Source organism: Pteronotus mesoamericanus, unplaced genomic scaffold, assembly GCF_021234165.1.
Source record: "Pteronotus mesoamericanus isolate MK-2021 breed Mesoamerican mustached bat unplaced genomic scaffold, CSHL_Meso_final contig_65, whole genome shotgun sequence".
In the NCBI taxonomy this organism is placed as follows: domain Eukaryota; kingdom Metazoa; phylum Chordata; class Mammalia; order Chiroptera; family Mormoopidae; genus Pteronotus; species Pteronotus mesoamericanus.
This window is the reverse complement of record NW_026555228.1, coordinates 12,738,781-12,764,900: the sequence shown is the minus strand read 5'-3', so window position 1 is coordinate 12,764,900 and position 26,120 is coordinate 12,738,781. Positions and strand designations below refer to the sequence as shown.

General features: G+C 40.9%; 2 protein-coding genes across 4 annotated transcripts in view; one reads left to right on the top strand and one right to left on the bottom strand.

Moving 5' to 3' along the window:
* Positions 1-518: 518 nt before the first annotated feature.
* Positions 519-21,500, bottom strand: CUNHXorf58 (chromosome unknown CXorf58 homolog). Its single transcript, XM_054581006.1, has 10 exons — positions 21,368-21,500; positions 20,965-21,060; positions 18,152-18,287; positions 16,916-17,015; positions 15,345-15,439; positions 14,809-14,920; positions 8,863-8,994; positions 3,700-3,929; positions 1,112-1,274; positions 519-689 (listed from the first exon to the last, which is right to left on the bottom strand). The coding sequence occupies exons 1-10, from the start codon at positions 21,498-21,500 to the stop codon at positions 519-521; spliced, it is 1,368 nt and encodes a 455-aa protein (XP_054436981.1).
* APOO (apolipoprotein O) overlaps positions 21,248-26,120 on the top strand; it is a 275,320-nt gene continuing 270,447 nt past the window's right edge. For 2 of the 3 annotated variants that reach the window (XM_054581150.1, XM_054581151.1), the window contains exons 1-2: positions 21,248-21,507; positions 24,630-24,762. In XM_054581150.1, coding sequence (XP_054437125.1) covers positions 24,739-24,762 — 24 coding nt within the window. In that variant the 5' untranslated portion in view covers positions 21,248-21,507; positions 24,630-24,738. The remainder of the gene's footprint in view (positions 21,508-24,629; positions 24,763-26,120) is intronic. The other variant, XM_054581154.1, reaches the window with a different exon arrangement.

The following is a 26,120-nucleotide window of genomic DNA, read 5'->3' as shown; positions in this document are numbered from 1 at the left end:
GTTAGGCATGCTATGTCAAGCTGACTGTAGCAACGAATTCATTATTAATTTTATTATAATTGAGAATAGGTCAATCACAAGCTGTTCTGTGAAAACAACATGCTATTAAAAAAAAAAAAGACACTGGAAGCTGTCTCCACAGCAGTCTTTTATTCTGCGAATCCTAATATTTGTGCTAAGCATGGCCTGGTCAGATATTTTTTTAAACCGAAGGAAAATAAAAATTGAGTGAAAGTTCTAGGGATTCATTTACTTATCATTTCTCAAACAAAACTGTATCTGGCTAGTTCGAGGGACTCTAGTTGAAATAATTTATTCAGATTAAAACTCTGTCAGTAAAAAACATTTGTGCCCATGTTAATACAAAAAGGACTTAAAAATCTGTCACACATTGGTTAAGAGAACATACCGAGGCCTTGTTTATTATATTTTGTTCTTCTTTAGGACTCATATTCAATCATTTATAGACAGACAAGCAAATGATTAAATAACTTGGTTTTCTGCTAATTAGCTGTGCATTAAAATGGTGGAAAACGATGAATATAGAACTCTTGACACCAGGCAAATGGTCGCTTTTTGTTTTCCTCCAATTTGTTATCTAACTTGAGTTCCTTAATTTCCACAATGTCAAAAGATGAGGAGGCAATCCTCTGTCGGTACTTTTTATTTGCTGTGTCTGTTTGACGTTCCTAGGTAGAGTTATAAATAAAAGTGGAAAGTGTTTTATATTTGGTTTTTACTACTTTATATTTTTATATTTAGCCTTATCTCAAAAAATTTGTAGCATATGTTAAGCAAATTACAAAGTAATACATGAATATATGTTCATTGTAAATACTCCTACAACATAGGAACATACTGAAGCAGAATTTACACAGTATAGATTTTAAGAAGTTCAGATAGAAGTTCATGAAGTATTGATCAGGTTTAAGAATTTCAAAAATATCTGTTACCAAGAGAAAAGTAGCTTTATACTATATCATCCAAGGTATGTAACGAAGGTTTTTCAGCCTTCAACTCGTAGATTAGAAAAATTCTACTTATGGAAGTAGAATTACTTAACAGTTTGCATATTGTCCAGAACAATGAATTCAGTACAAGTTAAACTTACAGTCCGCACAGAAGTGTTGGCTTCTTTCGCCATTCCATAAGCTTGTTTTGTTTTTTCAACTTTCATTTGAGCTTGCGTGGCTCGACGACCCAGATGTTTGATCTGACTTTGCTGTTGGTAGGGCCGACGTAAAGGTCGGCTACTTGAGACGGATGAAGAGTACCTACGAAATATTTGTATTACAGACAGAAAAATTGCACAAAATAAAATGTAGATGTATAGCAAGTTCCTAATTTTATTAAAGCATCCTCTAGCAAATATATCATAGAGCTCAGTCCTTGCAGCAATACTGCATATATATTTTTAGGCCAAAGTTACCATTTGTTTGAATGACATAGCACAGTTCTTTATCTGCTGTGTGACAGTGATGATGGTAATGATGAAAATTATAAAATGTGGTATCAATTTAAAATCAGTTTTCCTACAAAAATACCATGTAGTAGCCATTTGAATCTTTTTTTTTTTTTTTTACCATTTACTAACACAAAAAGGTATTAAATTTCATAATGGATGAAAAAACAAACTTTTAAAAACCAGAGTCAAACTCAGGCATAGTTGGTAGCATGCCCATAGTCCGTCCCCTTGGCCTTACCACTGCAGGGCACAGGGGCCCAACTGCCAACCGCTGGCGTTGACCTCAGTCAGCCTGAGAGCCTTCTTGTGAAAACAAAACCCCTTGAGCGGGGAAACTGCCTGAGAGTTAATACCTTCTCTCCTAAGCAACCCTTAACCAATGACTAATGGGCATTGGTGTATAGATATCCCAACTCCTTTGCCCCTGTGGGATAACTGGAGTTGCGTGCTCTATACTGGTTCAGACATTCCCGGGAGAACTTAGGCTCCAGTTACCCACAGTGGTAGCTTGCTCGCTCACACACACAGTTTTGGCTGCCTGCCTTTTCCTGTTTCACTTCTCTACCCCGTCTTATGAGCGGTTCCCGGGATCCCTCTCAAATAAACCACTCGTAGTCAAGTCCTCGTCTCATGCTTTGCTCCTGGAAGATCCCAAACTAAGACTACACTCAAAGAAGCCTTTACAAAAGTACTCTTTGCTCTTCAGTTGATTAAGAATTTGACTACTTATTTGGCTCTTTAAAGCAACTCATTCTTGGATAATCAGTAGCATGTGTCCAAACAGCAAGGAGTCTAGGGTTATATGTGGTGGCAGAGAAAACGACACCATTTAGCTGACCTTGGTGGTAATAGGGTTAAGCTCTATATCCAGTGCTTATATGGATGAGCTAGTGAAAATCTATTTCATGACAGACTGGCTGCACCCTACACCAGGCCGTCCATCTGGCAAATGTATGGCCTTGATCATAAAAATAAATGGGCTAAATTATGTTATTGAGTCAGCATCATTCTTCTCTTCTCCTGAAAAAGATCCCCAGCATGTTTGTGTGACAATGGGTCACCAGTGTCTTCAGGTACTAACGGAGTATTTTTCATTTTGAATATGACTGTGTGAAAATGGACTACCAATAGGTCCTCTTCAGTCTTATTATCTCTTTTTCTTAAGAAAGAAAGCTTAATCTCTAAACAAGATGGGCCAGGTGAGACTTGGTAATGGAAAGGAAAAAAAGAAATATAATTGGAGCAGTCATATTCCGTTCATGTTGCTTCAGATCATAATACAGTCTATTTTGCTACAACATGCATTTCTATAATGTGAATTGGCTCATGTGCTACTGGTAAAGAAGGGAATAATGTCACTGTAATTTATATGCAATTTATCCTCAGCAAGGGGAGCCAGAATAGCAAAAGCAGAATTATAACCTTGAGCAGAAAGGGAAAAGTCATCAGTTCTGTGCAGCACAGGCAATGGGAGCCCTTCTGGCTATATTTATAAAACAACGATTAGCATCTGCACAGAGGGTTCTCTCCCCAGAGAGGGGCCCCACCCCCACACAATCCACACTTACTGTCCTCCACCCTACTCCCCACCTTGGGTGGCTCTTGGTTCTGGGCAAGTCGAACTGCCTCTCACGTCCACTGAAAATGCAATCACACTGGACCAGGGCTGCGCTTCCATCTGCACTATCTCGGTGCCTACTACTTGCTCCAATTCAAGTTACGAGCATTCCTAGGCTATTGTACATTTTCTAGTATTTGCTGTCCTGATCTGCCTGTCTGGTGATACAAGCTACCTCCCCAGGTACCAATTGTCCTTTCTGTTGGTGCTCTGTTTACAAAGTTGCATTAACTGTTGAGCAATCTGCCCCAACCTTATTTTTCCCAGATGCCCTATTTTTTAAAAATCCTCACCTGAGGGCATGAGCTTACTGATTTTTGAGAAGGGGGAGGTAGGGAGAAAGAGAGGGAGAGAAACATTGATGTGATAGAGAAACATCGATCGGTCGCCTCTCAAACGCACCGCAACTGAGGACTGAACCCACAACACAGGCATGTGTCCTCACTGGGAATCGAAACTGCTACCTTTTAGTTTGCGGGACGATGCCCAACCAACTAAGCCACACTGGCCAGGACCCCATATGCCTTACTATTATCTTCCATGAGCTGTTTGGCAGAATGTGAACATTTTCAGAAATGTCCCTAGTATTGTAACCCCAGTGAGGGATCACTTTTACCTAACTTCAGAAACAATCCGTAGCTGGTTCTGGCGCATCTCTTCTGTGCGTGGTCTTTGTAACAGATACTTCATTTCTTTTTGTAGACGGTTTGAGATTACTCCGGATTCTGCAAAATTAACTATGTCATACATTATCATTGTCCTGGGAATGTTTCTGAGGTTTAATCTTCTCCAACAGTTATTTCTTCCACCTGAAGATGCAGGTGTCTTATCCAGTAGACTGCAATACTACAGGGTGGGACAAAAGCAGGTTTACAGTTGTGAGTATGCAAAACACCATTTATTCTTATATTATTATTAATTAGTTATTGTTTTCCATATGAACAATTGTAAACCTACTTTTGCCCACTTTGTATATGGAAAAAACAATTAAAAAAGGTTAGTTGTGGGTGCTCTAGAATGTTTTTAGACACATTTCCCAAGGTTCCACTCAAATGTCACTTCACCCAAAAAGCATTCCTTGATCACATCTCTGAATTTTATTGGCATCTCTTTTCTATGACTCTTATTACTGACAACTGGATGTTTTAGCTGCATACGTCTTAGCTCCCCCACTGGAAGGCAGAATCCTTGTCACACAGTATTATGCAAGGAGTACCACACTCACTAAATATTTCTTTAATGCATAAACATTTTAATGGCAAATATAACTCAGATAAATTAAACTCAGGATGAGCCTAAAACTGATAATAGCTATGTGATCTTCATTCCTGGTGGTGCTCCTTCATGACACGTGTGGGTTGAGATGACATTTGTATAAACCTTTTTAGAAATGAGTTCATCTCTGGTGCTAAGTGGCGAATCTCATTATTTTCATTTGAAATATTTATAGAAATCCCACTTTTTAAGAATTTTAAAATATGAAATGAGGAGTTAAAAACACAAATGCAAATATATAATCAATTCAACCTTATAAATGTTCATTGAAGAGCAAGGAATAGGGAAGGAGGATCTATGATGCTAGGAAATGGCATAACAGCAGGGCAGTTAGGGTATAACCCCTGCCCCCATACACACACTCTCCCACAAGACACATACAGGCAGTTCTCCCTTTGCATTATTTAGGCATGCATGAATTTTCATTACCACCATTTAGTCAAATAAGCCCAGTCCTCCAACAACATGGTTCCAATTTCAGTTACCACAGAATAATTGAGTAATTGCATAAAGTACAAACTCTGCTGCTATCTCTTTAGTCCATAAATCACTGCATAAGTAACAGATGTGTATGGTGATTACAGAGAAATCATGTTACTTCTCTCAAAGTGTGTCAATGATTGGTCACTGTGGATCAGTTATTTAGTTCACAAAGACAGCAAAATACGTAGTTGTGTTGCCTCTGTCTCCCAGTGACAAAAAACAAAAACAAAAACAAAAAACAGGGAATAGCCAAAAAACAAAAAGTGGTGATGCTAGAATTAAAATCCAAATCGAATGGAAATGGAGTTTTACAAGAAATAGGTGACCGCGCGGTGTTGCCACTTGTCACCATCGAAGAAACTGCAGAGGGGCAGCTGGAGTGAGTGGGTGAAGGGGAAGCCATTGACATAAAGGAGGAAAGTGGCTGTAACAGAAAGAATTAAGCTGTCCCAGAGGAAGTGACGCTAGCAAAAAAGACACTTCACAGGACAGGAACTCCGAGATACATGACAACGTTTGAGGTCGAGGATAGAACGTTGGTGGGTGATCGAAACTTAGAAGTAGGACAATTTGCAGAGAGAAGATGCTCACTCTGTATTATAAGTTCTATAAGAACAAGAAGGCAAGCACTGTTTAAACTGCTCTAGATAAACTGTTTTCTAATAGTTAATTATTGAGAGTCACATCCCATACAATTCACCCATTTAAAGTATATAATTCAGTGGGTTTTAGTATGTTCACAGTTGATGAATTTAAGGTTTTGTTTTTTTTTTACAAAGACATAAAACATTTTACCTCTTAATGTTTTATAGTATATTAAATCTTTCATTTTTAAAATATTCCTGTATATGTATAAGAGACAGTAGGAGCATTTTTAATGTTTTGAGAAGATTTTTTTAAAGGCATAGAACAACTGCAATTTTTCCCATTGATTATACAGTTTGCTTCACATGGTTTCATTCTGCACGGTCCTTTTCATGGCCCTGCACTACTGTGTAAAGGGAGGGCTGCCTGTATATTTTATTCCCTGAGAGTGGAGTAGTAAATTGGGTAAACATCTTAGAACAGTCGATGATTTGCTCTGCACTTATTAGCTATATGACCTTGGGCAAGTTTTAAAAAAATCTCATTAAACTTAATTTTTCTCATCTGTTAAAGGGTCATGTAATTTATAAACTTGAAGATTAAAGGAGATAATAATATGCATATAAAGTGCTAAAAACTGCTGTGTCCATAAAGGGCTCAATAAATATCAGCAATCATCATGTCTCTACCAGTATATCAATCTGGGGACTTTTTTCTGACAGCAATCCTTGGCATAGTCACAGTCTGCAAGTATGAGAGCCATGTCCTTAGCAAAGATAGTTGGCACCCCCAAGCTCTACTTATTTCCTGGTCCAGTGCCCTAATCTTACAGGTTAAGGCTTTAAAAGAAAGAAAACAGAATTGAGAGTCCCTGAGGCACTGTATTAATTTCATGATTCACATTGAAGCAACTGAGTGAACAGTTAAAGCCATATATTATTATTATGAGCTAGAATATTTGGGATCCCTTGTTCTTTACAATGTGTAAAATGGGGTAATAATAGTACCTACCTCTTAGGGTTGTTATGAGACTAAAAGGAGTTGGTATTATAGTTATGTGCCACCTAATGATGTTTTGGTCAACAACAGACCACCTGTATGACAGTTGTCCCGTAAGATTATAATGGAGTTGAAAAATTCCTATCACCTAGTGACGTCGTAGCTGTTATAACATCATAGCACAATGTATTACTCACATGTTTGTGGTGATGCGGTGAACAAACCAGCTGCACTGACAGTCATATACATGTATAGCACACACAATTGTAGTAGCAAGCTATACCACCTCAGTCTGTGTTAAGGAGCCATGTTGGGCACCTTGCTTTAGTCGACTGTCCTGTCACTAAGGCCCATTGCTTTTAAAATTTTATTTATTGATTGATTTTTTTAGAGAGAGAGAGAGAGAAGGTGGGGGAGAGAGAGATTTGTTGTTCTACTTATTTATGCATTCACTGATTGATTCTTGTAAGTGCCTTGACTGGGGATTGAACCTGCAACCTCAGTGTATCTGGACAACGCTCTAACCAACTGACTTACCCGGCCAGGGCCAAGAGAGACTGCTTTTATTTTCTAATTATCTCTTGCATCTCCAGCCTCATAGCTCTAAACCAAGATACCGCCATCTCTACCAAAATACTGCAGGAACCTCCAAACTAGAAGGCTGTCGCTGGCCTCTAATCCACACTCTGCATTGTAGCCACATGGATCTCCTCCTTCATTAGATTCGATCACCTCATTTCTTGAAACACTGTACCAGCTTCTTGTTGCACACAGAATCAAGAAAAAAAAATAGCCCTGGCTGGTGTGGCTCAGTGGGTTGAGCACCGGCCTGCAAAGGAAAGGGTCATTGGTTCGATTCCCAGTCAGGGCACATGCCTGGGTTGCAGGCCAGGTACCCAGCTGGGGGCATGCAAAAGGCAACCACACATTGATGTCTCTCTCCTCTCTTTCTCCTTCCCTTCCCCTCTAATATAAATAAATAAAATTAAGAAAAAGAAAAAAAACACCCTAGTACGGTCGAAAGCCCTGCATGCTGATCTCTTTCCAGCCCCCTAGCCTGACTACATGCCACACCCTCTGTGCTCTCTCTCCTCCAGTTCGCAGGCCCTGCATATCCTCCTGCCACAGAGTCTTTGCCTTGGGTATGCCACCAGCTCAGCCCCAGACCGAGGCTGTGACACTTTGTCGATTGCCTACCCATCAACCATTTCTTACTTCTCCCTTTATCCTGGAGCCCTGATTGTTTTTTTCAGGTATGGAACAGGCAATATGCTCCGGGAAGGAGGGTCCCAGCACATGAACCATGATCTAGTTCTGGCCAACAGGACCTGAGGGGAAGTCTGCTGGGGTCTTCTGGGAGAGAGTGTTCTTCATGAGAGACAGAGAAAGAGACTCAAGGAGACTCCTTTCTGCCTTTGAATGTAGTTGAGAATGTGAGAGTCATCTTGTTACCATGGGAAGGAAGCCAAGAGAACTGTGGAGAAGATGACCCAGAACCCTGATGTCCATGGGCTGCTTGCTTCATTAGCTAGTCCAGGACCCTCCTATCCAGGGACTTGTTACATGGGACAATAAAATGTCCTTTATTGTTTAAGCCTCTTGGGGCTGGAAATATTCTGTTACTTGTGGCAGAAAGCACCCAAACAATAGCAGAATCTTCATTACTAGGTCAATCCCCGTGCAGTGTCTAAGCACCATGTATTTATTTTTGATTTGTTTACGGAGATAAAATTTATATAATAAAAAATTCAGCATTTTAACCACTTTAAAGTGTACAATTCAGTGGTTTTTAGAAGTTCACATCATATATCACCACTATCTTATTCCAAAACATTTCTAGCACACAGAAAAGTAACCCCGCATTCCTTAGCTACCACTCTCCAGGCACAAAAAGCCACATATTATATGATTCCATTAGTACGAAATATCCAGAATAAGCAAATTCAGAGACAGAAGGTGGATTAGTGGTTGATAAGGGCTGTAGTGATAGAAGAGCGAGGAGTGACTGCTTAATGGATGTGAGGTTTCCCTTTGGGATGACAAAAAGGTTCTGAAACTAGATGGTGATAACGTTTGCACAACACTGTGAATGTATTTAATGCCACTGAATTTCACTTTAAAATGGTATGTTTTAGCCCTGGCTGGGCAGCTTAGTTGATTGGAGCATTGTCCCGATACGCCAAGGTTGTGGGTTCGATCCTCAGTCAGGGCACATACAAGGATCAACAAACAAATGCATAAATACGTGGAATAACAAATCAATGTTTCTCCTTCTCTCAAAAAAAAATCAATAAATTAAAATTTAAAAATGAAATGGTACATTTGATATTGTGTGTATTTTACCACAATAGAAAAATGTATGATTCTTAGAGGATAAGGTCAAAAGGACTTTTGTTGTTGTTTGTATGTTTTCAATAGCCAAACCTAAATTTCTTACTTGCATATAATCTTGCAGGGTGAGAATGTCTATTTCATCAGTTATTTTGAATTTCTGGGAAAGAAGTTCATCTTCTATAATTTGTTCATGAAACTTCTTCCTCCCCATTATTTTGTAAGCATCAGTTGATGCCTATAAATAGAATAGAAAATACTTTTAAAATAGTAGTATAATAGCAATAATTATTAGTATATACTTTCCATATTTTTTCTGACAAATACATCAAATATTGTTCCTTTCTTCTAGCAGCTTGCTATTTAATAAATGGATTATATTTACAAGAAATATTATGCAGGGATTTTAAAATCCACTTAAAATTTGTTTCCATAACTACATTTACAGTTTTGAAATGTAGCTAGAAGAGTAGCTGAGTCTACAACCTTCAGTGGACCAGTTTTTAAAAGATGTTTTCTACCCCTTAAAAAACAAAACAACCTAAAATGCCATTCGTGGTGTCCAGGCAGAGAGAACTTGTTTGGTTATTAAACAGACTGGCCTAGGAACTGCAATGAATGGTGTTCCTGGGCCAACTCTCTTTTACGTGTTAGTTAATATATGGCCTCCAAATGGAAACCTGTACATTTCAGATTGCTCAGACCTCCCTCTCCTTCAAACTTCATTCCCAGTAGCCAAAGATTGGCAAACGGAGGGCTTTTACATTCTGTATTCAAGAAAAGCACCGGAAAGGGCAAAGATAGAAAAATCACAGAAAATACCGAGGCTCAAATCCCATCTGGAGCTATCTGTACCAAACTCTTCCACGCACATCTCTCCTTGTGCTACGAGCTATACATAGTCTGTGAGTAGAGCTTTAAGTACTCCCTACCCTCCTTCCCACGCCCCACCCTCCTTCCTACTCCCCATAAGTATGTGCTGTCTCTTCCAATATATATTTGTATTTCGTATCTGGGTTTCTGGCCACAAAGGGTATGCTTATGTGAAGGGAGAGTGGTGTAGATGAAAATTCAAATGTCTTTTGATTCCAGATCAGTTTCTGTTTTCCTTTGTATCTCAGAATATGGGAATTCTGTGTTATACAATGTTGATATAAGGCCATAGAGGAAAGATTGAGATAGGATTGAAACTCAGAATCTGTTTCTTTTACTTAACACACAATACAACAGCGAACCTGTTGTATTTTCAATTCCAGTTCTCACTTTTGTTATCTACAATAGTCCTTTTTTTTTTTATGCCAAAGCTCAGGACACAGGCATATATGAAAAATGACAGGCTACGTGGTGGGGCAAAAGTAGGTTTATAGTCGTGACTATACCAAACTAATAATACAGAGCTTATTCTTGTATTATTATTTATTAATTATTGTATTATTTTTCCATACAAACTGTAATACTACTTTTGCCCCACCCTGTATTCAAATGGTTGTATGTAGTTTTGGTCCTAATGCAATAAATTAAAAGGACAGAAACAGTGTACTAGAAATATGATGGAACCTTCCTTTGGGCAGATTGTTTTGGTTTTCCGTTTCATTAGTTTCTTTATACGCTATGCATCTAAACAAAAGGCAGTATTGGCACGTATCTCCATTATGCTTTCTTGCAATTAATTTTCTGTGGGTTCTAATTAGCCATTCCCACAGGGACACTAAAGGTAAAAACAAATAGTTACACACCAAACAGGTCTGAGAAACCATGTAATTTCTGTTTTGAGAATTTCTTTAGATATAATTCTATTTTACTTGAGATCAAGTTACTTAGAAAGGTATTTCTTGTTAGCTCCTCCATACTCCGCGGCACTCAGCCGTCGCCGCCCACCTCCCCAAGCCCGCTTTGCGATTTGCACGGGGCCTCAGCTGCGGGAGGCCCCTGCCGGGGTCTGAGCCAAGAAACCCCCAGGCCTGGCAGCACACGGCAGGTTTGCTGCCCTCTTGTGACAGGGGTTTGCAAAAAGTTTGCTCCGCTGGCCAAGACGTTCTTTCTTATACATCTGCCCTGAATGGCCAGATTCAGGAAAGTCCTTCCGCATAGGAAGCGATGGGAAAGAAGAACCCAGCCGCAACAGAGAGGGAAGGGCGAAAACTAGGCAAGGATCCCAGGATAGCAGCCAATCGGACTAGGATTCAAGAGGCAGGTCCCATTCTTAGTGGGTAAGTCAAAGGGTCAGAGCGGGGCATCTCTAAATTTGACGCCTCCCCTGATACCAGGCATCGATGTGGCCCAGAAGCCCCCCGAGCCCTGGCGGGCCTAGATCCATACTTGGCTTATCAAGTTACTCTACTATGTCAAGCCTCACCCCTGCCTGACTGGACATTCTCACTCACCAAGGTAGTAATAACCACCATCTCTGCATGGGAACAGTTTATTGGTTTGAAACAGTTCAATTATATAGAGGCTCAGAATTAATTAAACCACAGTAACTGCATCAGAATGTGCACAATACACGGAGAAGTGCTCAAGTCTCAGTCCTGTGCCTGACAAGCCTCCCCAAGTTTCACCTTCTTCATAGGCAAAATGGGAATGACATGTTATCAGTGGGCCATATAAGAGAACATAGTCAGTGGGGTTCCTGACTCGGGCTCACTGAGTTTTGATGTCATTTCCTTCACTTTCTAGTTATGAGACCTTAGGCAAGTTATGTGGTCTCTTTAAAATGAAGATAATAACAGAATCTACATTCTGGAGTTTGGGAGAATTAAATAATGCACATAAAATGTTTAACATCATACTTGATAGTGCTCAATAAAGGCAGCTATTACTAATACTAATGTTTTTCCTTTTTACATAAATGAGCAATCCTCGAGAAGAATGCGATCTTCAGGTTAAAATAACAGTTATTAAATGTTAATGTTTAAGAATTGCCAGTTACCCAGAAGTGTCCCAGGCCATGGTGGGGGGCACCTTTAGAACAGTGCTCATCCAACTATCTTGTGCCTAGGACCACCTGGGGCCTCTTGTTAAATGGCAAATGCTGGTTCAGCAGGCCTGGGGTGGGGCCCGAGAGTCTGCATTTTTAGTAAGTTCCAGGGAAGCCAGCGTTGTGGGTCTACAGACCACACTTTGAGTAACAAGGCTTTAGAATATTCTAAATATAGTTCGTGGACTAACTACAGTGACAACCCTCTGTAAATAAGCATTGCTCTGAAAATAGATTATTGAAGTAGGTAACTGAAACACGCTCTCTTTTTTGTAGACATGGCTATCCAATTGTTCTACCACCATTTGAACTGTCTTGGCACCTCTGATCAGTTGACCCTGGCTGGCGTAGCTTAGTGGACTGAGTGCTGGCCTGAGAACTAAAAGGTCACTGGTTTGATTCCCAGTCAGGGCACAGGCCTGGGTTGTGGGCCAGGTCCCCAGCCGAGGGCGTGCAAGAGGCAACCAATTTATGTATCTCTTGCACATTGATGTTTCTCTCCCTCTCTCCCTCCCTTCCCCTCTCTCTAAAAATAAATACAATATTTTTAAAAAATCAATTGACCATCTTTATGTAGGTCTATTTCTGAATTCTCTATTCTATTTCATTGATCTATATGTCTATCTTTATATTATCACTACACTGTTGGGATTACTGTAGCTTTTTACATCTTGAAATCAGGTAGTGTAAATTTTCTAACTTTGCTCTTCTCCAAAATTTGTTAGGGTATTCTACATCCTTTCACTTACTTTTGCATGCGTGCGTGCGTGCGTGTGTGTGTGTGTGTGTGTGTGTATGTGAGAGAGAGAGAGAGAGAGAGAGAGAGAGAATACATGAAAGATGCCGTTGGAAAATGATAAGGAAATGAAACTAAAAATGGCAATAAAAACAAGAGAAAAGCTGGAATGACAACAACAATCTGTGAAACACCCCTCCTTCGTAAGTGAACTTAGATTAAACATCTGAACAGACTAAAACAGACTTATTTCTTTCATATTAAGAAATAAGTAAACTTGAGAAAGTTGGATCAGTTTGCTAAAGACACAATTTCTACATTCAAAGAGCAAAGGAGTAAACTTATAGCCATTAATCCAAGGGTTACCAGAGTTTCTTTTGAAGCTGAACTAAAGGGAAAAAGGAACCTTAAACTGTTTTCTCTAAATAGGGTAGTCCTAATCATTCAAAACCCTTATAATGTTTAGTGAAAAACTAAAGCTCAATGGTATGGTTGCATTTTTATAACAAAATTAAAAAAAATATTTGTGTGTGTTTTCATGGGAAAAAAAATAAAGGATATGCAGCACACTATTAACAGTAATCACTCCAGGCGAGTGAAAATTGCAGCACAGTAAAGAAAGGCATAAAGGCATATTTTCTTTTTTAAAAAAATCTCTGTGCTATTTTCTCTTTTAAACACTGTGTAATCTAAATAAAAATTTAAGTTATTATACAGCATTTTTATGAGTTTTAATACACACACAGTGCTTTCCAGTCACGGCTTCCAACGTTCTCATTTGCTCCAGGCTGGGGACAGCAGGGGCCTCCAGGAGCTGACCCAAGAGATTTTCAGTTCCTGGAAAGGCCCCATTATATAACCTCAGAAAAGCAGCAATTGATGATATTTTACAGGGCCAACTCTAAGCTTATTCTGCAGATAAATGTGGCATGAATGTAAAATAAACATCTCCTTTTGCATTTGAAGTCGTCCTATATAAATGAACATACATTAATGTTTCTGAAACACCGTATTCCACATGAAAACACATAATCCATTTGCTACATTTCTGAAACTGAGCTAAATTTTCTCTGACATTGCCTGAGAACAGGAAAAAAGCAGTCTCTTTTCCTTTTCTAATATTCTTCAGAGAATAAAGGCTACACATGCTGGATCTGATCAGACACTGCCAGGCTGTGTGGTCTTCTATCCGCAATTCATGCCAGTACTGATTATTTCGGATGGGCCATACTTTTCATGTAAAATATTTCCAGAAGGCTACAGGAAAATAACCTTTGATTTATGGCTTATAAAAGGCTAAATATGAGAATGCACACTTTCCCCACTTAATTATAGTCATATATATGGGTCAAAGGAGTCAACCCTGCATTGTAGATCCTTGCTGTTAAAAATGTGGTCCATGGGCCAGTGGCCCGGGCAGCACCTGAGAGCTGCTTAGGCTCAGTCCGTCCCAGGTCTACTGAAACTGAAACTGCATTTTCAACAAGATCCTCAGGTGATTCCTATGTTCTGGACACAATTTTGCTGAATATTCATGAAACTTCAAAGTATAGGAACTCACATAAAAAAAGGATATTTTAAAAGCTCATTTCCAACAGTCCAGCATGGTTTTTCTAAATATGCTACCAGAACTGAAGAAACAATGATAAAGCATCATTAGACAAAACTGCATCAAATGTTCTGCATGATTTTTAAAAAGATTTTATTTATTTATTTCTAGAGAGAGGACAAGGAAAGGAGAAAGAGAGGGAGAGAAACGTTCATGTGTGGTTGCCTCTTGCACGCCCCCTACTGGGGACCTGGCCCGTAACCCAGGCATGTGCCCTGACCAGGAATCAAATGGGCGACCCTCTGGTTCACAGGCTGGCTCTCATTCCACTGAGCCACACCAGCCAGAGCTGTTCTGCACAATTTTAAAGCCGTGACAAATAGACCACATTAGTCCATTAAGGAGTGGGCTAAAGTAGGTTTACAGTTGTGAGTACGTGAAACACAGACCTTATTCTTGTATTATTTATTAATTATTGTACTATTTAATATTATTATTAACGTACTTTTGCCCACCCCTGTATTAAAAAACCAAAATTTTAATACAAAGAATACTGGTGGGTATTTTCTAGGGCCTTATATAAATAAGTATGCCAAATATTTTTTAGCTAATAAACAGAGACACTTTGAAACATATGCTTAAAAAAATCCTAACTGCCTGCTGGGATGTTTAATGGTGAGATCATTTAGTCTGTATACTTAAATGCAATTCAGATACTACATATCTACGTTATGATGTTAAAAATTATAAGAAGCTAAATTAACATAAAATGGACATTGTGAAACATCACCTTTCTTGACTGCCTTAAAATATTTTTTCCACTGAAATACTTGTAACCATGGCCTCCGGTGTGAAGAAAAATTTTAAATACAATAGAAGGCGGAAATGTTTCACCACTAAACCTGAAAGAAAGAACAAAAATTTGTTGTTTGGCATCAGGTTTGGGGCTCAGTTACTTCTCCCCCTTGTACTTAAGGTAGTTCACACAGTTTCTCGCATGCAGGGGAAAAGCTATGCTAGAGCACAGGAAAGAACTGGCAATAGAGTGGGTGACAGAAGACGAAAAAGCCACACTTACATGTGTGCATCACAACTATTCTCACATGTGTGTCAGACTGGACACATCGTGGGAGACGAGAGCCACTCTCAAGGCAACTTTCAGTCCAAGAGTCATGCCTCGGTTTCTTCCCATAACAAAGGTAGGGAAGAACACATTTACTTTGTAAGTATATACTGAGAAGTGATGAGGACTTAAGAAAATGAACTTCTAAGATGTCTTCATATTAACTAAGTACTTTTTGAAATAAAGCAGCATAGAAACATTACCTGAATCTAACTTTACACTTGATGCTAGGATCTTTAACAAGCTCAGCTTCTAAGGGGCTCACATTCTTCAGTATTTCGTGTGTCACACAATATTCCTGAAAGAGATGAGGGTGCTATAAGTGGAAGGTGGTACCCTGACCAGACGCAATTTACTGAAAATATCAGAGGTGGCATGATAAAGTGAACAGTACACCAGACATAAAGTTCTGAATATGGGTTCTAGTCCTGGCTTCTCCACTTCTCATCTGTGTAGCCTTAAGTCAGTTACCTCACCCTCTTGGCTTCCAAGTTTGGGTATGGGTTCCTCCTCGAGATTCCAGACATTGTTCTCTCCCAGTGACGACACTTCTCACAATGTACTGTCATTGACTATAAACTCCTTCGTGTCCCCTACTAGATGGGAAGCTTAATGAAGTTAGGAGCAGTGTCCTTTTTTTTTTTTTTTTTTTTACCACTGTGTTCCCAGCATCTAGTACAGTGCCTGGAACACAGCAGGTGCTTAACAAGTATTTAATATTGAATGAATCACTGCAAAATGAGGATGATAATAGTACTGTTACTAGCTTTTAAGCACATTTTATATACCACATACTGTTAGGTGCCTTATTCACATAATCTCATCTGATCCTTACAATTCAGCAATATTATTTGAATATTATCATTCCCAATTTACAAAGGAGCAGGCCGAGGCTCTAGGAGTGTCTGTAGCTTATCCAAAGGCATACGGGTAGTAAGTGGGGAAGCCAGGATTCAAACCCTGATCTGTTGGACTTTAAATACCCGACTTTTACCCCCATATGACCCTGCCCAACATTTATGTCTACGCCAATCGCATGAAAATGTACACCAAAGGGATTTTAAAATGACAAAGGATTATTACTGTCAAGTAGTAACTTGAAGCATTAGGATAACAGATGAAGAAAATAATTTCTTCCTTTCTGTTACTAAAAGAATCTAAAGTTATAACAAAACCAGTGCTATAATACTTAAATACAAGTTCTATTTGTGAAGACAATGAACAATGAACCTGCAATGTCACAGGTTTACCTGGGTGGGTTTTCTCTGCGGTATTTTGCTTTCACTGACATCAGAAATAGGTCTTTGGGTCAGATGGTGAAGAATTGTACACATTACTCGGACTTTATGATTTTTTTCAGAGGGGCCAAAATTCCCTCAATGTGACTATTACTAATTATAGATTACTGTAATCATGGGTGATTTTATTAGGAGAATATTTGGTACTATATGAAGGAAGTCTTGATACTCTGCCAGGGTTGCCAGAGTTGTTTTTTTTTTGGGAGGGGAGAGTAGGGGATATGCATTTTTTTAACTCAGTAGGACCATATTATCCATACTGTTCTACGCTTGCCTTTTTCACTAACACAATATCTTAGCTATCTTTCTATTGCAGGTTCATATGCAAGGCTTCAAGGTTTAACACTATGAAAGAAGCAACACTTACTTAACCAGCATCATATTGATAAACATTATATGGGTTACTTTCTTTGCTATTACAAACAACACCACTGTGAAATTAAATCTGTCAGACAAAACAAAAAGAAAATACATACCGCTGCACAAATTGTGTGCTTTAGGAGTTGAAATATTGTTTTGTCCATATGAGATAGCCAAGCTCTTTGTATTACTATAGCTGCAATATCTTTCTGAGTTCTGAGAGAAAAAAAAAAGAGGCTAAGATCTGTGAAGTCGTTTTCTTTTTCCTAAAATCTTGGGGAGCTCTGAATTTATGCTTCCTCCTCTTGCACCTCCCCCCCGCAAGACTGACCTAATGAGGAACATTTGGATGTGGCAATTCGAACTAGCCATTTGCAAAATCCAGCTAGAATGAGGATATGAAATACTTGAGGACATTTCCTTTGAGATTAAAAAACTATTCTGGCTAAAACTGTATCATCAGAAGGCATATATATGTGTGTGTGTGTATATATATATATATATATATATGTGTGTGTGTGTGTGTGTGTGTGTGTATGTATATATGTGTGTGTATGTGTGTGTATATATACATATATATGTGTGTGTGTATATATGCAATATTGTAAATAATGTGTGAAGAGACAAGCTTGTTTTCTAAAAACGACCATGACCTAAAAATGATTCCACTGCAGTTACTTCTTAAAAGCACTGTCTATCTAGTTCAAATGCTAAGAAAACAGAATGCAGAATCGTCAAAGTTTACAGCAGGATGAACTCTCTTGTAGGAGCAGATGACCATGCCCTAGAAAAGAAACTCCTTTTCGATCTATGCTTGAACCAGGTTCATCCCAGTCAGGTCAGAGAATTATTTTGTGATCTAGCAGGTCACAGGGTCTCCCTCCCCGCAACCCCCAAATCCTTTCATTACCCGTCGCAGGATTACACGCAAGGAGAGGTATTCCTGTATAACGTCGCTGTCACTGAGGGCTGGCACAATGCACACTACAAGGTGTAAAGTAGAAAAAGCCTGGAGTATGGAAAAAATCCTTTAAATTGGAGCCGATGCCATTTATTAGAAGTCTAACCTTCTCAAACCACTTACCTTCTCCCAGTTGCTGCTTCCTCACATATAAAATGTAACAAGACTGCTTCACAGAGCAATGTCAGGATCAAAGAGATGTGTGTTAACGTGCTTTGTAAACTATGAAATACTATAATTATAATAATTATTCAATTCCAAAGTAATTTTAAAACATACAAAAAACCTATAATTTACAAAACAAGAAGTGTTTGATGTAGTACCTGGGTAAATACCGTATGTAAACTGTTCAGTTGTGGAAAATGATACAAGGCGAAAGATGGCTACTCACAGTGGTGCTTCGTCTGTCTTTTCAGTACGTGGTGCAGTGACTTTGCGGCCTTTCACCAAGCTTGGATGAACTGATTTTCGAACACCAGTAACTGCTGCCTTTGAGGAACGCTTCATTTTTCTTATAACGAAGTACTCTGAAAGTATAGAAATTAAGCATTTGAGGTTATAATTTGTGTTATTACACTGGATGAGACTCAAGTGTCATCTGATCGTTGCACTAATTTCAGAACCACTTAAAAAGGAAGGCAGAGTGTATCTCTTAATATTGCTTATAGTTTACAGTCTTTGTGTACTAAAAATGTTATGAGTAATATGGGAAGGATAAGGGGATCTTTCCAATCACCTTCTCACCGGTCTCCCTGTCTCCAGGCTCTTTGTCCTCCTATTCGTTCTCCAAATTGCAGCTGGAGTGAACTTTTTAGATCAATAATCCAACCTTATCACTCCCCAATTTACAATCTTTCAGGGACACCTCATTTCCTCCTAGCTGAAGTCCAGAGTCTTTGGAGTGCCGTTCAAGCCTTTTCACAAACTAGTTCCATTCTCTCTTTCAAATCTCAAAATACCAACTTTCATCAGCATTCCTCTCTATACTCTGTGAGAACAAGAGTCTTGCCAAAATCTGTCAATGTTTTACAATTCTGGGCTGCTGGTCATGCCATGTCCTCTACCTGGAATGACTTCCCTGCCACCAGTAAATATCAATTCATCCTTGAAGACCTCAGCTAACTGATGTCTCTTAAGTTTCCCACTTTTTTACAGAACTGCTCACTCCTGTCTCCAAGGTCCTGTAATACTGTATATAGTTTTCTTATACATTGCTTCCCATATTGCATCATACTTTGTTTTCCTGGCTGTTATCCAAACAAGCTTATTGAGGGCAGGAGGCACCTTGCTAACTATGGAATCCTCAATGCCTAGCAGAGTGGTGGATTTTTACATGCTTGTCTAGATATTTTCCACCCCGATTTTGTCATGAAATAGCTATGAAACTTTGGTCAAGTCCTTAACCTCTCAGTAGCACAGTTCCCACCTTGGTAACGTGAAGGGGTGTGTATCTCTGATTTTCTGTCCTTTGACGCATTACTCTAATTTTGATGAAGTCCCCAAATTCTTAGTGACTGCTTAGTCTCTTCTACTAAACCAGGGGCTCTTTATCTCTTCTTTTAGAGTCGTGGACCCCCATGGACAGACTCCTTTGAAGAACTATGTTTTTAAAAGTGCATATCATAGCTCTGGCCAGTGTGGCTCAGTTGCCTGGAGCGCTGACCTATAAACCAAAAGGTTGCATGTTAGATTCTGGGTCAGGGCACATACCTGGGTTGCTGGTCCCGTCCCCAGTTGGGGCACATAAGGTTGATGTTTCTCTCTCACATCGATGTTTCTCTCCCCCTCTCCCTTCCTCCCTTTCCCTCTCTAAAATCAATAGGCATGTCCTTGGGTGAGGGCAAAAATGCATAACATAAAATATACAGGATTACACAAAATGTCAATTACATTGAGATCATTGTTGCAATATATTAAAAAAACAAAATTATAGAAATGTGCCTTATTTATGCATTAAATCAAATGAGAGCTCTAATTACTGTTGTACATGTGAAGTGGTAATGAGTAGAAATGATATCTAAAGAAGTCTTCCATGACTATAACATGATATGAAGATATCTGTGCTTTCTATTGATGGCAAAGTCACAGGTACTGCTATTACTGTAGCTTGTTGCCTACACTATAACTGAAATGCTAAAATTCAGTTAGAGGTTAGTAAAAATAAAGTTGTAATTTTTCCCCATCCAAGTTCACATAACCCCCTGAATTAAGAACTCCTACCCTATTTTCCCACTATACTTCACATTTTTATATACATATGACATTCCATTGCTAATGCAGAGCCTTCAGAGTCTTCTCACTATTTCTCCTTAAGGATGTGGATGGGGGTGGCTTGGAATATACAATTCACTTGAGAAAAAGAAAAGCAGCCCTGAACATCTGGGAGTTGGCCTGGCACTCACGGCTGGGCTTTGGTATTAGGGTGGCTTTCTAACAACACCCAACCCAGAGCAAAGCCCAGCTTCCTTGAACTTGCCCCCAAATCACTCAATCAAGCTCAAATCCTACAATGAATCTACCCAACGCCCTCTTACTGAGATGCCCCAGTTTCCCAAAGTGTGTGTTTTCCTCTCAGCAATGAGAAAAGAAATAAACTCAACTTGTTCAACCACAGAGGTGTTCGAAGTGGTCTTTGGCTGGTGGACATCACCACACAAACCTCCCAAATCTTCTGGATGCCTGCCTGGATGGGTTTACATTTTCTTAGGGGTTAGGACGTGAAATACAGAATGAAATATCAAACACACTTCCATTATGACACACTATAACAATTATTTAGGTAAGATCACAGGCTTTGAACGCAGACGACCTAGGTTTGGATCCTGGCTTCTTACCCTTCTGTGTGGCTTTGTACAAATTACTACTCTGCGCCTCAGTTTCCTCAGATTGGCAATAATCATGTCCACCTACTTTGGTTATTTAAAAGATTAGATAAATATGCCTAAGAAGTTAGGACTGAGCTGGGCACATAGTAAATGCCACGTAGGATACTATTCTTGTTAGTAATTATTGTCATTATTACTTGTCTCTACTACTATTAAGGAACAAACATTTGATTCCTAGTGAGGGGCATACACTTAAGTATATCGAAGAGAAAAGAAAAGGTCAGGACCTTTGGAGACTAAAGGACGTAACACAGTAGTTTAAACTTAAGATCTCAGGAACTTTAGCCCACAGTAAGAGGAAAAAAAAAATACTGAAAACCTTTTGAGAGGTAAATCCAGGCCCCAAAGTCGGCAGTTTCCGGCTCCGAGGCTTTCCAAATCGCCCAAGGTCCACTGAGCGCCCCCGCCCGGCGGTCTAGAGCACAAATTTCCAGCCCACGCCGCTGGACGCCCAATCTGGGAGGCGAAAGCTGATTCCCAGTGCCGCGATGCGTCGGGGCCTCTCTCCTCCCGCCCCCTTGTGCCGCCCACACAGAGCTGGCGCTTCCTGGCCGCCTAGCAACCGTCGGAGCAGGGGCGGGGCCTCTGGAAGGCGGGGCTTGAGCCCGTTGGCCCCGCGAAGCTCGACGCACCGCAGTTTAGCGCGACGCGCCGCAGTTTAGCGACGTCGCTTCTACCTCAGGCTTCCAAACTAAGCTTTCGCGGGATCGACTTGGCTGTACCGCCTTCATCCACACCGCGGCCCACCTGCGGTCGGTTGAATCTGGGCCCTATCCGGCCGCCGTAGCCGCCTCTCTGTAGTGGGCGGGGCCTAGGCCGGGGTGACCCCGCCGGAGCCGCCGCTGCCAGCGACATGTTCAAGGTGAGAGCATGGAGCTGGGTCACAGCTGTCACCGCTCCCTCCCGGCCTCCCGGAGCCCTTCCCGCGCTCTCGTGGGCTTCTCTGGGGACCAGGCCCTGCTCAACCCGAGGCTTTTCCCGCCTCGGGGCCGGCTGCGTCTTGGTCACGCGGTTCATTCACCTGTCCTCTTGGAGCCGGCGGCTGCCGGGCGGAGGCGTGAGACTCCGGGTGGGTGGGGCCATTTGGGTCGTATTCTCGCAAATAAAACATTTTGAAAAATTCAAGTACCCTTCCCCCTCGCCAAAGTATCCACTCTCTCCCCCCTGGTGCCCTCTTGGGTTTGTGGGTATGGTGAGGCCGTCTCCGGGTACTGCGGGGCTCGGCTTTGGTTGCTTGGTAGAGTCAGGTTTCAGAATCTAGTTTGTGAATGGGGGAGGGCCACCCTCTTGAGAAGCTGCTGCAGGATGTGGGGGTTGCTAGCATAGGAGTGGCTGGGTTGGAGGTGGGTGGCAAGCTGGAGCTTTGCTCCCCTCCTTAGTGAACATTATTTTGTATGGACAAGTTGACCTCTTTCTTTACATTTATGAATTAGTGTCCTTTGAAAGGAGTTGACTTGTACAGTGAAGACTTTGTTCGAAAATCTGCATTTTAACGTGAAGTTGTCATTCTACTACTTAAAGAAATAAATGGTAGTTCCTATCATGAAAAACAAGCTACCAGAAATTAGTCTGCAAGAAGCGTAACACCCATAAAATAATGCTAATGCAATTTCAAAAATACTATTCAAAAGTTTTATCGAGCCCCTGCAGTGTACTTTGGGCGCATTAGTACAGGCTATACAATCAGAACATAGATTTCACCTTTCAGTGCTGGCTGGTATTGCCACTTTCTAGCTGTGTGACCTTGGGCAAGTCACTTAACCTCTTTGCACCTGTTTTCCTGTTGGCGAAATTGGGGAAATAGCGTATACCTCATAGGAGTGTTATAAGTCATAAGTTAGTATGTGTAAAGTATTTGGAAGGAGCTCTGGTACATAGAAATACCATCTAAGCATTCGCTTTTATTTTGTCTTCAGGCAGCTCACAGTTTAGTCAGGATGACAGATCCCGTAAGCAACTTGACATTTGCTTGATTAATTTGTGTTGAACACCCATTATGTGCTACACCCATTATGTGCTAGAAGCTCAGCTCAGTTTTAGGGTTGCAGTGACAAGGGATGTGCTGTAATCAGTTTACCTGAGTACCAGCAAGGTGCTGAGGCAGTGAAAAGGAGAGCAGCATTTCCTCTGCCTAACCGGGGGTTCTTATCCTGAGGACCACAGCCCCTCAAAAGTTTCTGGATAGAATCCTGGGAGTCCCTGATTTCTGATGGGAAAAGATCTTTATTTTCAGCAACCTCCAACTGAAATGTAGCAACTTCTTCAGTTACAAATGTAGGCAACTGTCTCGTTTATCTATTGCTGGAGAATAAACCTCAGCAAGCCAGTGCCTTAGAACAGTGATTTGTTCTCACCATCTGTAGGGTCATGGGGCAGTTCTGGCATCCCCCAGCAGCTGAATTCAGCTGGTGGCCACACTGCAGGGTGGTCTTACTCCCGTGTCTGGGGGTTGGTACCCTTCAAAGTGCCTAAGTTGGGCTTCCTCACATGGTTATTGGGTTCCAAGAGAGCAAGTCCCAATGTGCAAACTTACCTACTTGCATCACATTTGCTGATGTCAACACAAGTCACCTGGCCGTCTCTAGCGTCAATGTGGTGGGGGACTACCTGGATATGAGGAGGGGTGGTTCACTGTGACCCATTAATTACTTACTTAAAATGTATAGCCTTTATTGTATTCTTTCCATTACCATTTAGTCGCATTATATCGCTCTCCCCCAGCAATCTCCACACTGTTGTCCATGAGTAAAAGAGTGATGTTTCGAAAACTAAGGGAGGAAAGTTTCCAGAAGGACAGGCTATGTTAGGATGCTTTCAGCTAGGAAAATCCAATTGCTTAGATAGTAAGGGAAATTATGTCACAAAGTCCAGAGGAAGGGTGGACACCTGTGGGCCAGCAATGTCATCAAGGGCCCTGTCTCTTGGCTTTCAACAGTAAGATTTGTTCCCCTGTGCTTGCAAGATGACTGCCTATGACACATGCTTTCCCATTCACTAGAGCAAGAGAGAGGACAAGGTTCCCATGCTTGGATTACGCTCTTCCTTCAGTCTGGACCAACTTAGGTCAGGTGTCTGCCTCTGACCCTGTAGCGATCGCTAGGGGAATGTCATGCTGTGATTGGCTTTCACACAGGGTCATGTCCAGATAGGGTCACTTTCTCTTAATCACATGGGAGGGAAATGAATTTGTGAACACAGTAGGGGAATGGAGACTGGATGTGCAACCAGCGGTGTCCATTACAGAAAGATGAGTTAGATGAGTGTGGAGAAGCGTTCATCGATTTGAGCAATTTGAAAAGCTTTCACGATACATATAGGTTTACTAATGGAAGTGAAAGCTAGATTAATATGGTCGGTGACTGAGAGAAGTGTAAATGTGCACAATGGTTTATAAGCTTGGCCATCACAGGAAGGAGGGAGAATATGCTGTTAGAAGGACATGTTGGGTCAAGATTCTAGAGTTGTTTTGTGGTTGTTGGAGTATTCAAGATGTGGCAGTGCTGATGGCCTAGGGAGGAGTGTGGGGAGAGAGCTTTTACAGGAGAGAATTCCTTAGCTTTAAAAGAAAGAGAGAGATCCCCTCCCTCCTGTGAGACAGAAGGGGAGGGATGGGAATGGTTGTGGACACTGGTTCTCACCTGCATGCTGCCGCCCCCTCTGAGTAGTCGAGTTGTCCATCACATCTTTAGTTGTTGAGCATTTATATACTGAAATATAATTCTTACAAATCTTTCCTCTTTGATCTCCATTATGTTTCTATTATGTTCCCATTAAGTCAGTCTGTTCCCATTAAAAGAGTCATTAAATGGTCTCTTTTTTGGACTTATGCATGTAAGTGGGTGATGAATTTTATGCATATAAGTAAAAGAGTTGAAAAATATCTGTCCTAAAATGGTGGTGTTATGTCTAGTCGTTGGGAACCAGTGCTTCTCAAACTGTAATGTGCATGCGACTCTTCCTAAAATGCAGCTTCTGATTCCGTAGGTCTGAAGTGGGGCCTCAGATTGTCCATTTTTAACAAGCTCCTGGGTGATGTGGATGCTGCTGCTCTCCCATCATACTTTTAATAGCAAGAACTGAGGCAAATTGATAGATGAATGGCTTCTTGTGTTCTCAAGTGAGTAACTTTATGAATGTGGTGGAATTTGGAAGAGGCACTGACCAAGGAACAAAAAAGATAAGTGAGAGGCTTCGAGGGCCCTGCTGAGTGCTGCTAGGGCAGGTCTATCATGATTGCAGCCCAGGAGTGGGGACAGAGCAAATAGTAGGATTGACCTGGGTTTGTGAGTTGTCAGCTTGGATCAGCTAGGACTGGAGGGCAAAGGAGTTGATAGTATAGGTGTTGGTGGGAAAAGTACAGTGTGTGTCACTAGTTAATGTGCATATGCCATTAAAATATTTGAACTGTAACCTTTGTTTTGATTTAGCTATTCATCTTCATGCCAGTAGGGGGCACTGGAGGATTAAAAACCACATTTGAAAGGCTGCCCAGTATTTGAACTTTATTGCAGGAAACAGCTTTTCAGGCTGCTGTTTTAGGAGGCTTGAATATTGAATATATACACCCAGCCCCCAGATTCACATTACTAGATTTCATTCATTACTCAAATGTTTACCATGGTCCACCTATGGCCTGGGCACCATGCTGTACCCTGGTGGATACAAATGAAAAGACCCAGTTTTTAGCTAGGAGAGAGTCCCCAAATTTGGCCGCACATCAGAATTAGTCAAGAGACAAATAGTTTCCAGGGTCCTGGCTACAAATCAGGTTTAGTTTATAAATGAGGTCCAGGAACCTCTAGTTTTGAAAACAAACAAACCAAAAAACCCCAAAACCCCCAGGAGGCTGTGAAACATCCATTTCAGGAGCTTGCAGTGCTGTTAGCCCAACCATAAACAGCCCATTCCAATGCAGTGGGGTAAGTGCTCTGATGTGTAAGTGTTGGGGAAATACAGAACAGTGGGTCTCAACCTTGACTGCGTATCAGAACCAGCTCGGGGGCCTTTATAAGCCCCGAAGCCCAGGCTGCACCCAGACTAGTGCCGCCAGAATCTCTAGCGTTGGGATCTAGACAGCTAGTTTCTAGAGCTTGCTGTCAACTTTGAGAACCACTGACTTAAGGGGATGGACACCAGCAGGGGGCGTCAGGAGACTTTGTAGAAAAGATGGTGCTCGTGTTGACCTTCAAAGCTGGATGGCCAGGTTGAAAGGGCCTTCGAAGTAGAGCAGGAAGGTGCACCCAGGGACACAGAAGTGAGAACTCAGTGCAATGTTAAGACCTTGGGCCTCACCTGTTACTATGGGCAAGATACCAAAATTCTCTGTAGCTGTGTCCTCATCTGTAAAACAAGGATGAGGCTAGCACCAACCTCAAAGTGTGGTGTGGATTAAAGTAACTCGGACCTAAAGCTTAGCGTGGTGCTTAATACAAAGTAAGTCTCAATAAATATGAACTGTTAGTAGCTTTCGGCCTT